Source organism: Tamandua tetradactyla, chromosome X (assembly GCF_023851605.1).
Source record: "Tamandua tetradactyla isolate mTamTet1 chromosome X, mTamTet1.pri, whole genome shotgun sequence".
Taxonomy (NCBI): Eukaryota; Metazoa; Chordata; class Mammalia; order Pilosa; family Myrmecophagidae; genus Tamandua; species Tamandua tetradactyla.
Genome location: NC_135353.1, coordinates 95086022 through 95102048, shown reverse-complemented (window position 1 = coordinate 95102048; position 16027 = coordinate 95086022). Strand labels below are relative to the sequence as shown.

Sequence of the window (16027 nt, the reverse complement as noted above, 5' to 3'; positions counted from 1 at the left end):
TTGAAATCGGGAAAAAGACAAGGATGCCTACTCTATCTTTCTTCAGTATTTTACTGGTAATCCTAGCAAGTAAAAGAAAGTAAGAAAAATATAAGGAATACAAATCAGAAATGAAGAAATAAACTGTCAATATCTGCATATACCATGCTTGCATATATGGAAAAATCCGAAGGCTGTACAGGTAAATTATTAGCATTAATAAATGAAGTTAACAGAAAAAAAAGAAACAGTGTAAGAAGCAATTGAGTCCTGTGGCCTGCAGCAAACACTCACCTGCTTTAAGTACAAGGGTGAAACCTGGAGACAGGCCCCAAAACACAGAGAGAACCTTGAACTTTGCATTGGTTTTCAGCTGACATTCTTGATAGGAGGATGGTATTCTAAACCAGAACACTAGCCAATAAAGATCCAATTTGCCAAGAAGAAAAGGGATGGTTTTTGCATTGGACTGTTTGATTTTATAGCTTCTGTCATTCAAGAAAATCTGTCATATCACTAGCTGGGTAAAAACTCAGCTAAAGGACTAAATCCCAGAATTAACACTTTAAAATCTGTAAATGTATAGTATGCAACAAAAGATTACAAGACAAACAAAAGAAACAGGAAATTATGCCCTATCCAAAGAAGAGGATAAAAATCCAGAAACTGTCAACAAGGTAGACCAGACTGGGATATAAAAAACAAACATTTCAAAAAAATGATCTTCAATATGCTCAAGGAGATAAAGGAAATACAGAGAAAGAGCTACAGAATATGAGGAAAACAATGAATGCACAATATAAGACTATTAATACTGAGATAGAAATTTCAAAAAGTAACCAAACAGACCTACTGGAATTAGAGATCACATTAGCTGAAAAGAAAAACTCCCAAAAGGTATCAACAATGGACTGGAGCTGTCAGAAGAAATAATCAGTGAACTCAAAAACAAGACAACAAAAAAAAATTAATTAGAAGATGAAAATGGCCTTGGAGACCTGAGAGACACTATCAAATACACCAATAAATGGATTATAGGAAGAAGACAGAGAAGGAGAAAAGGACAAAAAGGAATATTCAAAGAAAATTATGACAGAAAGCTACCGAACTTGGCAACAGATATGAATATGCACAGCCAAAAAATCCATCAAACATGAAACAGGATAAACTTGAAGAAAAATATGCCCAGACACATAGTGGTCAAACTGTTGAAGGCAAGGACAAGCAGAGAGTTCTGAAAGCCGCCAAAGAAAAGCAACATGTTATGTACAAGGGAGTACCAATTAGATTAAGTGCCGATTTCTCATCACAAACCATGGAAGCGAAAAGGCAGTGGGTTGAAATACATAAAGTTCCTGAGAGAAAATAATGCCTAAACGAGTATTTTATATCTGGTCAGAATTTATTATAAAAACAAGGGAGAGAATAAGACATTCCAAGATAAAAGCACAGGGAGTTTGTCACCACTAGATATGCTCTACAGACAATGCCAAAAGGAGTTCTTCAGACTGAAAGGAAAAGACCCTAGAGTATATCAGAATGGCATAAAGAAAATAGCTCTGGTAAAATAAACCATATGGATTATTATAAATGCCAGTACTACTATACTGAATTTTTTGGTATGTAACTCCACTTATTACTTCTTACAGATGCTAAAAGGCAAATGCATAAAAAATAATGATAAATCTATGTGTATGCAATGTATAAAGATATAATACGTAGCAAGTATAAAATGATGTGGGGCAGAGGGATACAGGAACAGTTTATGTATATGCTTTTGAAGTTAATCTGTTATCAAAACAAAAACGACTGACAGATATTTAGTATGTTGGATTTTAACACTATGGTAACCACAAAAAGGAATATATGAATAATATATTCAGAGGCAGCATGGCAAGATTGGGGCATAGGGAGGTGTGGAATTTAGTTTATCCTCTAGAGCAGCTACTAAACAGCCAGGAACCATCTGGAACAACCATCTGGGGGACATCCATGGCCAGACAGACATCGTAAACCAGTCTGGAATGAGTGGAAGGACCAAGATCACAAGACAGAACTGTGAAGAAAGCACTCAAAATCCAGAGGCTGATGCACCTTCCCCACTGGCACAGCGGGTTCAATTGGAAACACTTCCCTGTGGGAACAAGAAGCAGTTTCTTCTGGGAGCAAAGGAGGGCAGCACAGCCAAGCTCCAACTGCAGTTTAATTAACAAATTTGGACTGCTGAATACAAGCTCCAAGCACAGATAAACAAGAGCAAATAGGAAAGGAATTCTGACATTTCTCCTAGCAAGGATAATGAGGGGGAAAAAAAAAGAAACCCTACAACTCAACACCAAAAAAACAAATAATCCAATTTTAAAAATGACCAAACAGACATTTCTCCAAATAGGATCTACAAATGGCTAAAAAGCATATGAAAAGATGCTCAACATCATTAGCCATTAGGAAAATGCAAATCAGAAGCATAATGAGATACCATTTCACACCCACTAGAATGATTACTATTAAAAAAATAGAAAATTACAAGTGTTGAAGAAGATCTAGAGAAATAGGAACTTACTCAATGCTGGTGGAAATGTAAAATGGTGCAGTCCCAATGGAAGACACTTTGGTGGTTCCTCAGAAAGTTATGCATACCATACCCATATGACCTGGCAATACCAAAAGAATTGAAAGCAGATATTTGCACACCAATGTTTATAGTGGCATTATCCACAATTGCCAAATGATGGAAGCAACCTGAGTATCCATCAACTATAAATGGATAAAAAAAGTGCTATATACACACAACGGAATATTGTTCAGTTATAAAAAGCAATCAAGTTCTGATATATATGACAATGTGGATGAATCTTGAAGACATCTCATTGAGTAAAGTAAAACAGACCCAAAAGGACAAATACTAATATGAGCTCACTGATGTTAAATTTTTAGAATAAGCAAATTCATAGATTCAGAAACTAGAATACAGGCTACCAGGGACTAGGGCAGGGGGAGGCAGGTAGGGAATGGGGAGTTCATGCATAAATTGTATTGAGTTCCTATTTATGTTGATGGAAAATTGTGGTAGTGGGTGTTGGTAATAGTAGCACAACATTGTGAACAGAATTAACAGCACTGAAACATATATAAATGTCGTTAAAAGGGAAAATTTTAGATAGTCTATGTTATTGGAGTAAAATTTTTTTTAAATTCCATAGGACTGGGCTACAGTCAAGAGTACAATTATAAAAATGTTCTTTCATCAATTGCAAGAAATATGCCACACTAATGTAAGGCGTTAATAACAGGGTGATATATGGGAACTCCATATTTTATGCAAGATTTTTCTGTAAACCTGTCATTTCTCCAATAAAAAAGAAGATATCTATTTAAATTATGATTAACAGTTATTTATCCTGCCTCTTAGAAGTTCCTTTTAAAGTCTTTCTTGGTCTCCAAATAAAAGGACTATCAATCTAAGAAATTCTTTCTTAGGTGGACATCACTTCATGTAACTGAAATTCATTTCTTTGCATTATAATCTAGTGTTCTAGGTAAACAGTATCACCAAACTACTAGAAGGACAGCTTTTAATTTTTTTTTAATAACCATACTGCAGCCACTTTAAAAATGTTACTGAATTACCTCTCACATGTTTCAGTTTCATGCTAAATAATCCCCTACAAATATCCTTATTTTTTCCTTTAGGTACTGTTTTTCATTCCTTTAGTACATATTGTCTCTTTTCAGGAATCATTGTAGCTTCTTGATATTCAACTTATACTGTGAAACCTAAATCTAAACTAGAAATTCTAAAAAGGAAGAAGTTGAAGGTTTATTTCCATAGTGTTGCCATTATATTTTCCCTTCAGCGAATATGAAGGCTAGAAGTAAAGACTCTTAATTTTCACCTACTTGACTATTACCAGCCAGTCAACGATGATAGCACTTGGGTTGGGGTACGTGGGGTACACTCACTACTGGAAAAAATCACAGTTCCCATCCATTTTTCATGAGATGAGAGACAACAAATGAAACTACAGTAGCACTGTCCAGTATAACTTTCTGCAATGATGGAAAGGCTCTATACCTATGATGAACAATAAAGTAGCCACTAGCCACATGTGGCTATTAAACACTTGAAATGTGATTAGTACAACTGATAAACTAAATTTTGTATTTAATCTATATTTAAATAGCCACGTGAGGCTAATGACTACTATATTGCATGGCACAGCTCCAGGGCATGCTCCTGGGTGAAAAATACATTTTATAATGCATCCCAGTAATCATATGCATGTGAGTGTGATTACATATACATGAAGCAAAAGCTCATTAAAAATATTTCCCTTACTATAGATGAAGCACTGATATTTTCTATTACATTATATTGAATTTCATCTAAAAAAGTGCTAACCCAATCCAGGAAAATGATTTCCCAACATTATACTAAGGTTCCTTTCAGCTCGAAAATGCTATACACTAATGACTACTAAAAAATGCATTAAATATTTATTTTGTATTCTGTCACAGGTCACTAATTGATTTGAAGGTGCCTCAGGTTACATCAGCTCCTATTTTCAAAATACTATCATCATGTCTTCCTGTTAAATCCACATTACAAAAAAAAAAGTGGCAGGATTTCCATGCCTTTAAAAAGTAGTATATAACAAAGCTAAGCATCTTTCCATTAATTTTTACACTTTCAGAAATAGTCAAATTCGACTCAGCCATGATTATAATTCGGTTTGGATAAACAAGAGGAGAGGTGATATCAGAGTGAAAGGTCTAATAATGATGGGTAACTAAGGGAAAAGGTAGGATGCAGGAGAAGAGAGTGGAGGAAGAAAGTTGTGAGGATGGTGTTCACAAAAAGAGAAAGCTAAGTTTTTATTATAATCACCTCCTCTGAAATTAACTTCATCTCGCTTACCGTAGGACTATAGAACAAAAACGGTTCCCAAAAGATCATGTGTTAGAGACTTGAACCATAAAATTCTTTTAAAACCTTAATAAAACCATCTGGATTTCCTTCTCTAGCCTAATGTTCTGCTTCTTCGTAACTTGATCTCTTTAGTCTGAACTGAATGCAGTTCTACAAAATTACCTGTGGGCTTTTGAACATGATATTCCCTCTTTAACATGCTAATTTCTAATTTTTCAAATCTTGGCTTAGACTCAAGTCAACTTTCCCCACTTCAAGATTAGACTTGATGTCCCTCATGTATGTTCTCCCAGTACACTGTAACTTGTCCACCATTGCACAGTTCTACTGTATTATAATAATAATCACTTGTTTGCTTACCTTTTTCCCTGATAGATTTTAAGCTCTTTAAGGACAGAGCCTATATTATGCTTTGCTCACTACTGTGAAGGTGTTTAATAATTACTGAATGAATGAATGACCCTAACTCCACCAGTCTTCCATAAGCCTAGTGTCATCCACCATTCTCACTGTTTCGAATGTTCTCCCCAATTTTATCACCAACATGAGAGCTTCCCTATAAACTGGCCCCTAATTATCATGATTTCCTCTAGCTGCATATAGACCATATTTCATACTATTCATTTGATATTCAACCTACTATCTTGTTTTGTTAGTCTTGTAATGCATGGGTCCAATCTCCCTAAGTAAACTGTACAATCCTTGAAGACTTAATTGCATCTATTTCTCTGGGTATCCCATTATCTAGCACGGGACTATGTACACAGTAGACATTAAATATATGTTGAAGAATCAAAACTTAAGAGGTTATTTCTCACACAAAGCTGACAATACTTCAAAGTCATACTGACGAACAGGGGTGGCAATTAAACTTTTTGACAATATGCGAGAAATAAAAAGATATACTGAATGACAGCAACTACAGATAACCAAAAAGAAAAAGAAAAAGAAAAAAAACTGTTGAGCTAAAGGAATTAACGGACGCAATATTAAGAGGCACAACAACCGTAGTTACATTCACTAATTAGTTAAATCACATTCATTAGTTATGGCTTCTAAAGTGACATTTTATATTGTCAGATCAACGAACAATTATGCTTACATATGAATTCAGGGCGCTCCGACTTTTGGAAAGAAAAATAATTTTGCTTTTGGCCCAACAAGAAGCACTGCATGTCAGCAAGTGAACTAACTGTTGCCAACTCTGTAATTTTTTTAGCGTCCTCCAAATTGCTAGTTCCGACTGAGAAAAATCTAACCAAAGGCAAACTGATCCTAAACCATATTACAAACTTTGGGAAGTAGCTCAGTCTTCCTCGCAATGAGAAAGGTAAGCAGGCTGGAAACAGTGTCTACCCCATCTCTTGAAGTCTGAGAAAAAAATTTAAATCCTGCAAGAGTCACCAGGGCCCCAGACGCCCTCTGCCGAGACCCCTCTCTCTCACCGTTCTCGTTTGTGGTCCCCAAAGGTCTTCTTCACCCTTTCCTCAAATTATTAACCATAACTTCCTTCACCTACTTTCTGGGTTAGTCCTGACAATCTGTCTTTTTGGTCCTCTCTCTGACCCGAGGTCACAAGGGCAAACCCTTTTCCCTATATATTCCCTTGCCCTTCACCCTACTCTTCGGTTGAACAGCATCTCACCTGGTAGATTCGGGCACTTCCGGAGACTCTAAACTGACGTGAACTCCCCTGCGGTCCTGGGACGAGGACAGAAATTGGAGGTCGGGTCAGAATCGCTGAGTACAAGCGCTTTTCGAAAGCAGCCGCCCCGGCTGCCCAACGCCAAGAATGTATCGGGAGCAGCGCCATCTTGAGCAAGGGAAGAGGAGCTGAGAGAAAAGGATTGTGGGACACTGGCGGACCAAACTCGGTTCCCTTAATCGTCTCTCCCATCCCCCTCATTTTCTCTGGGCCAGATCTGAATAGACCATCTATTTGATGATTCGGGTGCGTCGGCGCGTCTCGTTTTTCTCTCCGGCCTGACTCTTCCATAATCTGGAATACTCGAGAAACATTTTATTTCATTCTTTCCTGAAGTCGCCAGATTAAACACAGGACACCCAGTTAAATTGAATTTCAGATAAAACAACGAATCATGTTTTTAGTATGAGTATCCCTAATACTGCATTTGCTAAATCTGGCAACCCTATCTTGCCGTTTATCCCATCTTTCTTAACTTCTCACAGTACCATGCTTCACTCTTTCCATTTTCCGTGTGTATGTTCTTATCTCCACTCCCATGTGCACTAATATTTGGGGTTAGATTAAACTAGTCATTCATTTCCCTGAGGAATACACTTCATCTGTGAGATTAACCGTCTCTCCATCCTGTAAAATGCTTTTACTTGGCTGACTGTTCTTCCCTTTTCCGCAACCCTTGGGGTCAATTTTCCTTTAGCCTATTGCCTTTGGTACTGTTGCACACACACACACACACACACACACACACACACACACACACACATGCACACAATTTTACTCTCCTAATTTTGCCTCTCTTTTTAGCACTTCCCTTTAATTTCTGCAGCGTCCCCAATTATTGTAAAACAGCTTGATTGGCAGAGGGATAGTAAAGTGAAAAGAAGTCCGCGTTTAAAATATAGGTTTATATTCTTTTTTGTGGGGGGGGGGTTATATTTTTTTGTCACCAGTAATCATCGAATAAAATAATGTCAAAATTTGTTTACGGTAATCGGCATTTTCAAGTGTAATGTCACCTGAAACGTTGGAGACAATAATGCAGTTGCAATTTTATATTCATTATTACATTCTCAACCCTTTAACACAAGACAGGCAAATAATTATGAACCCTGTGGATTAATGAGAATTCTGATGAAGACAGAGGATATGTATAACACATGCAGTTAGCTTTATTTTGTTTCAAAATATGAAACACCAGTTTTCCAGGGAAGGGGATGCTTGAGCTTAGTAATAGAAAGAAGAATAGAGTTTTTCAATTAAAGGGGTTGAAGAAATTCCATGTAAAGGAAATGGTATGTTTAAAAGCAAGAAAACAGCATTTTCAATTTCAGTAGCTTAGTAAGTGTATAGCAGAGTAGACAATTGATGAGTCTGGGCAAGCAGAAGTCTGATGTTGAAGGGCCTTGAATTTTATTCTGAGAAGTTAACACTTTGTCCTGTAGCCAGGGAAGAGTTTTAATCAGGAGAGTAACATGATCCTATTTATATATCCAGTAAACCATTCTGACCTAAGTGGGAAGACTGGATTGGAGTCATAAAGTTAATGCAATAGTTCTGTAGTAAAGGCCTGAACCTGGCAGTGGAAGCTGATGGATTCCAGGGATAGTAAGGAGATAGACAGAACTTGGTGACTAATTGAATGTTTCTGGCTTATTATTGTATTGTTGACAGTAGATGAGTAATGGCCTCTTCAATTAATGATCATATCATTATAAATATTCTTAATAAATATTTATTCTATGTAAAATAGCCACACTATACAGGAATACCCCAACTCCACTAACAATTTCTACTAGGATTGAATATTGCCAATATATACTACCCAGGTAAGGCATTGTCAAATAATGTTCTAATTAACAAAAAAAAGCAGGCACTCACACAGAATGTGTTTTGTGTGAGATGTCAGATATAATGTGACAACATAATATATTCCTTTTGTATTCTTTCAGAAACACACATTATCTTGCTGGACCTTATAATAACAGCTTTCTGTATGTGGTATTACCCTTTTCTAGTAGATAAATAGGACCAGGGCCACAAACTGATAGAGCCAGAACTAAAACCATGGTATTCTGGCTCCCATTCTACATCTTTTTGCACTAGAAGCTGTTGCCTACATTCAAACAAGATTTAATTGAAGGTCTCTAAAGGACATTTAGAATCGTAGGTTTGAAATCAAGAAAGGCAGATGACTTCTCAAGATGCTTGAGATGTTTCATGAGAATCACTTACAGGCATTTTGGGTCTGAAACAACAATTGGGGGCTCTTTGAATGGAAACAGTATATTTTTACTGAATTAGTACTTATTGTAAGGCAACTCCTCTGGTTAAGAAATGTGAATAACATAGGAATACCCAAATAGCTACTCTGTGTTGAGCTAAAATGGGTCAAACTTGAGTCAAAGAAGCCAAAGCAAATTTCCAGTGCGCCCAGAAATAGAACATGAATCATGGTGATAGAGTTTCTCACTGCTTGGGAACAGCAGCAACGGACAGATCCATTTGACCTGCAGCAGACGTCAAACATAAATCAAAAAGACAAAGATTCATACCATGTAATACTATACACAGCTAGTGCAGGTACAGGTCACATGATGCCAATTTATGTGTGTAATAATTTTACCTGTATATCTACAGTATTTTATGATTTGCAAAGCACTTTTTCATAGCTTATTTTATTTAATCTTCACATCAACCCTGAAAAATAGGTGTTATTTATTAATATTCCCATGTTTATGAGCAAGCCAAGGCTAAGATAGTTCGTGACATGCCAAAAGTCACAAAGTGAATGAGTCTGAGAAAAAACCTAGGCTTAATGAATCCAAGTCAGCGCACTTTTCAGTAAATTACACCTGCAATATGGAAGAAATTATTAAGTATGTCATGGAGGCCCCAGTGGCTTTATTTCTGTTTCTAGAAAATACCAGAAATTATTTCCACTTCACTGTCTTTGCACTTTCTTTTCCTCTACCTGTAACATCCTTTCTGAGACTTTTTTTTTAATTAAAAAATTTTTAGAGAAGTTCTGGGTTTACAGAACAATCATGCGTAAAATACAGGATTGCCATACACCATCCCAACACCAAAGCTTGCATCGGTGTGGAAAACTTGTTACAACTGATAACATTCTTTTTGTAATTCTACTATTTTTTAACAGTAGTTACATTAGTTATAATTGATGAATAGTTACTAAAGAAATACCATAAATATTATTCATAGTATACATTAGGGGTATTTTCCCCCATGTTCCTGACCTATTATTTTTTTTCATGCATGTCTTCATTACTCATTTACCCAAACACTAGATAAAGGGAGCATCAGTCACAAGGTTTTGCAATCACATGGTCATACAATAAAAGCTATTTAGTTATACAATCATTATCAAAGATCAAGGCTATTGCATTACAGTTCAACAGTTTCAGGTATTTCCTTCTGGCTATTCCAATAAACTAGAAAGTAAAAAGAATCATCCATGTAGTGATTCAGTACTCAAAATCATTTTCTAAATCCTAATCTCTCAGTTACACCTCCTCTGTCTCATTTGATAAATCTCTTAATCATTAGGGATATCTGAACAATGACCATTTTAACTTCTTTGTGCTGGAAAGGGATACTGACCTTATGGGGTAGAAGAATGAAACTGGTTTATGTTCTTAGAGAGACTGGTACTTCCGGGATTCAGGGATTTATCTGGCCTATGATCTGTGTGGAGGTCTTAAGTTTCTGAAAAAATAAACTTACTAAGAAGAATTTTTATAGCATCTTAGAGCCCAAGGTATTCTTTACAGTTTTCAGGAATATTGTTGTTTGGGGCTTGGCATACTGTGGCAATTTGCTGTGTCTGGCTGAAGCTTGCATAAGAATAACTTCCAGAATGACCTCTTGACTCCATTTGAAATCTATCAGCCACTGAAACTTTATTTCATCTCATTTCTTTTCCCCCTTTTTTTCAAGAAGGCATTCACAATCCCACGATGCCAGGGCCAGGGTCATCCCTGGGAGCCATGGCCCATGATGCCATGGAGACTTACACCCCTGGGAGATAAACACATATTAGGAAGGGCAGTGAGTTTATATGCAGAGTTGGCTTAGAGAGAAAGGCCACATCTGAGCAACAAAACAGGTTCCCTGGGGGTGACATTTAGGCCTAATTATAGGTAGGCTGAGCTTTGCCATTGCAGAAATAAGTTTCATAAGGGCAAGTCTCAAGATTAAGGGCCTTCACTTATTAAATTGGGAGCCCCTAATGGTTGAGAGAATATTAGGAATTCCCCAGGTGGAGAAGTTTAATATTTCCTCATTTTTCCTTCAGTCCCTCAAGGGAACTTTGCAAATACCTTCTTATTTTCTGCCCAAATTCCTCTGTGATATGTCAGTGTATTACATTAACCTGCATGGAATAACAAGATCTCATTCCCTGTTCTAGGTTCCATGTAATTAGGTTGTTTAAATGAACCCAGACAGGTTAAATGAGATAGTGTGCTACAGATAATTTAAACTTGAGACAAAATAAACATCTCTTCCTTGGTCTCACACAGAAGTTGAAGTCTTAAAATACAGACAATATCATCCTTTACCCTGTATTCTTATTTACCTTAGTCTTAATCAGATCTGGTTCATTCATATCTCTAACTGAAGTCTGTTCTCTTTTTCAGCTTTTTTTTAACAGTTGCTGTATGAAGCAATGCTTTCTTTCAGAGCTACAGAACTGTAACTCTGAGTCTCAAGTGTCACACTGATACTTACAGTTCCAGGAAACTACCAGGTTATATACGAAGAGTACAGCATCTCAAAATTTAGAAATATGACATTAACAACCAACTTTGACTCAAGAAGAAATAGATGACCTCAACAAACCAATCACAAGTAAAGAAATTGAATCAGTCATTCAAAAACTTCCTAAAAACAAAAGTCCAGGACCAGACGGCTTCACATGTGAATTCTTTCAAACATTCCAGAAAGAATTAGTACCAACTCTCCTCAAACTCTTCAAAAAAATCGAAGTGGAGGGAAAACTACCTAATTCGTTCTATGAAGCAAACATCACCCTCATACCAAAACCAGGCAAAGATATTACAAAAAAAGAAAACTACAGGCCAATCTCTCTAATGAATATAGATGTAAAAATCCTCAATAAAATTCTAGCAAATCGTATCCAACAACACATTAAAAGAATTATACATCATGACCAAGTAGGATTCATCCCAGGTATGCAAGGATGGTTCAACATAAGAAAATCAATTAATGTAATACACCATATCAACAAATCAAAGCAGAAAAATCACATGATCATCTCAATTGATGCAGAGAAGGCATTCGACAAGATTCAACATCCTTTCCTGTTGAAAACACTTCAAAAGATAGGAATACAAGGGAACTTCCTTAAAATGATAGAGGGAATATATGAAAAACCCACAGCTAATATCATCCGCAATGGGGAAAAATTGAAAACTTTCCCCCTAAGATCAGGAACAAGACAAGGATGTCCACTATCACCACTATTATTCAACATTGTGTTGGAGGTTCTAGCCAGAGCAATTAGACAAGAAAAAGAAATACAAGGCATCAAAATTGGAAAGGAAGAAGTAAAACTATCACTGTTTGCAGACGATATGATACTATACGTCGAAAACCCGGAAAAATCCACAACAAAACTACTAGAGCTAATAAATGAGTACAGCAAAGTAGCAGGTTACAAGATCAACATTCAAAAATCTGTAGCATTTCTATACACTAGTAATGAACAAGCAGAGGGGGAAATCAAGAAACGAATCCCATTTACAATTGCAACTAAAAGAATAAAATACCTAGGAATAAATTTAACTAAAGAGACAAAAAACCTATATAAAGAAAACTACAAAAAACTGCTAAAAGAAATCACAGAAGACCTAAATAGATGGAAGGGCATACCGTGTTCATGGATTGGAAGACTAAATATAGTTAAGATGTCAATCCTACCTAAATTGATTTACAGATTCAATGCAATACCAATCAAAATCCCAACAACTTATTTTTCAGAAATAGAAAAACCAATAAGCAAATTTATCTGGAAGGGCAGGGTGCCCCGAATTGCTAAAAACATCTTGAGGAAAAAAAACGAAGCTGGAGGTCTCGCGCTGCCTGACTTTAAGGCATATTATGAAGCCACAGTGGTCAAAACAGCATGGTATTGGCATAAAGATAGATATATCGACCAATGGAATCGAATAGAGTGCTCAGATATAGACCCTCTCATCTATGGACATTTGATCTTTGATAAGGCAGTCAAGCCAACTCACCTGGGACAGAACAGTCTCTTCAATAAATGGTGCCTAGAGAACTGGATATCCATACGCAAAAGAATGAAAGAAGACCCATATCTCACACCCTATACAAGAGTTAACTCAAAATGGATCAAAGATCTAAACATTAGGTGTAAGACCATAAAACAGCTAGAGGAAAATGTAGGGAGATATCTTATGAAACTTACAATTGGAGGCGGTTTTATGGACCTTAAATCTAAAGCAAGAGCACTGAAGAAGGAAATAAATAAATGGGAGCTCCTCAAATTAAACACTTTTGTGCATCAAAGAACTTCATCAAGAAAGTAGAAAGACAGCCTACACAATGGGAGACAATATTTGGAAACGACATATCGGATAAAGGTCTAGTATCCAGAATTTATAAAGAGATTGTTCAACTCAACAACAAAAAGACAGCCAACGCAATTACAAAATGGGAAAAAGACTTGAACAGACACCTACCAGAAGAGGAAATACAAATGGCCAAAAGGCACATGAAGAAATGCTCAATGTCCCTGGCCATTAGAGAAATGCAAATCAAAACCACAATGAGATATCATCTCACACCCACCAGAATGGCTATTATCAACAAAACAGAAAATGACAAGTGCTGGAGAGGATGCGGAGAAAGAGGCACACTTATCCACTGTTGGTGGGAATGTCAAATGGTGCAACCACTGTGGAAGGCAGTTTGGCGGGTCCTCAAAAAGCTGAATATAGAATTGCTATACAACCCAGCAATACCATTGCTAGGTATCTACTCAAAGGACTTAAGGGCAAAGACACAAACGGACATTTGCACACTAATGTTTATAGCAGCGTTATTTACAATTGCAAAGAGATGGAAACAGTCAAAATGTCCATCAACAGAAGAGTGGCTAAACAAACTGTGGTATATACATACGATGGAATATTATGCAGCTTTAAGACAGGATAAACTTATGAAGCATGTAATAACATGGATGGACCTAGAGAACATTATGCTAAGTGAGTCTAGCCAAAAACTAAAGGACAAATACTGTATGGTCCCACTAATGTGAACCGACATTCGAGAATAAACTTGGAATATGTCATTGGTAACTGAGTCCAGCAGGAGTTAGAAACAGGGTAAGATAATGGGTAATTGGAGCTGAAGGGATACAGACTGTGCAACAGGACTGGATACAAAAACTCAAAAATGGACAGCACAATAATACCTAATTGTAAAGTAATCATGTTAAAACACTGAATGAAGCTGCATCTGAGCTATAGGTTTTTTTTTTTTGTCTGTCTGTTTGTTTGTTTGTCTTTTTTTTTCTTTTTCCTTTTCTTTTTTTTTTACTATTATTATTTTTATTTTTTCTCTATATTAACATTCTATATCTTTTTCTGTTGTTTTGCTAGTTCTTTTCCTAAATCGATGCAAATGTACTAAGAAACGATGATCATTCATCTATGTGATGATGTTAAGAATTGCTGATTGCATATGTAGAATGGAATGATTTCTAAATGTTGTGTTAATTTCTTTTTTCTTTAATTAATAAAAAAAATGCAAAAAGAAAAATTTAGAAATATCCTGTAGACTTTTAGTGACTAGTTTTTACTGAGGTCTCAACTCTGATTGTTGCCTGCTTAGAGAAGTCTTTTAAAAGCAACTTACTTCAAGAATCCATTCCTTTTCCCTACCACTCTCTATCACATTGCCTTATTTTATTTCCCATTAAATCTTGCCACTCAAGTATCTGGGAGCTTGTTAGAAATGCACAATCTCAGGTCCTACCTCAGACCTACTGATTTAGAATCTGCATTTTAGTAAGACTTCCCAGATAATTCATGGGCACATTAAAATTTGAGGAGCACTGTAATAAAGCACATATCACTCTGAAACTATCTTCTTTATTTTTTGTCTTTTTAAAATTTTAAAATTTAAGAAATATTAATTCATAATTGAAACATCAAGGAAAATATTACAGGCAATCATGTAACCATAACCCAGCTTAGTAGAATCTTTAGATCTTAAAAAACAGTAATTGATATAGTTGAGGACTCCATGTTACTCTTCTCTAATCCTATATGTCTACATGGGTTTATTCCTATTTCATTCCTTTGTTGTCATTTGGTGGGGATTTGGAAAGAAGAGGCGATAATAGGTTGGATAAGTCCACCATTATTTTCTGGGTGTCCTACATAATTTATGAAGCTAGAATAAACTTATTATCAAACTTGGACAAGGACCAAACAAGAGAATTATTTGGTAAATACCACTTATGAACAAAAATGAAAATCTCAGAACTAAAATAGTGAACTCAATGCAGTATTGTGCAAAAAATATATACATTACAATGAATTGGGATTTTATCCCAGGAATGAAAAATTAGTTAAATATATATTTAAAAATGTATTAATGTGTATTCTATAGCTTTTGGGAGTAGTGGACCATATATGTCCATTAGATCAACGTTATTAATTATCCATATGCCAGGCAAATTTTAGAGGATAGATATCATGTAGAAAAAAAAAACATGGCACCAAAGGATATTCGATAAAATTCAACACTCATTCAAGATTTTAACACACTTAGTCAACTAGGACTCCCCCCCAAAAAAACTGTATTAAGCATTATACTTAATGATGACACATAGTGTTCTCCTTAAAGATGGGAATATACCAAGGATGGTAACTTTCTCCATTAATACTGCACATTATATTGTACAGAAGTAATGGTCATTGCAATAAGATAAAAACAGAAATAAAGGGTACAAGGATTTAAAAAGAGAAAATTGTAGTTACTTTGTAGATGACATTTTCCACACGAAAAAGATAACACTACTAAGGGCTTGGGAGAGGAGGGAATGGGGTGTGTATTACTTTGTTAAACTGCTGGAATGCAATATACCAGAAATGGAATGGCCTTTATAAAGGGAATTTGTTAAGTTACAAGTTTACAGTTCTAAAGCTGTGAAAATGTCCACATTAAGGTACCAACAAGGGGTTACCCTCATTCAAGAAAGACTGATGCTATCCAGAACACCTCTCTCAGCTGGGCAGGCATGTCCCTGGCATTTACTGGTCCCTTGCTCCTGGACTCTGTTGTTTTAAGCTTCTCTTTCCTGCGGGGAGTTCCTCATTTGGCTTCTCAGTGGCTGGGTTTCA

The 16027-nt window shown here is 36.1% G+C and overlaps 1 protein-coding gene across 2 annotated transcripts in view; it reads right to left on the bottom strand.

Annotated features, from left to right (window-relative positions):
- Nucleotides 1-6734, bottom strand: part of ABCB7 (ATP binding cassette subfamily B member 7) — a 189798-nt gene extending 183064 nt beyond the window's left edge. Inside the window, exon 1 of one of the 2 annotated variants that reach the window (XM_077145350.1) lies at nt 6555-6734. In XM_077145350.1, coding sequence (XP_077001465.1) covers nt 6555-6722 — 168 coding nt within the window. In that variant the 5' untranslated portion in view covers nt 6723-6734. The remainder of the gene's footprint in view (nt 1-6554) is intronic. The other variant, XM_077145351.1, reaches the window with a different exon arrangement.
- Nucleotides 6735-16027: the final 9293 nt, after the last annotated feature.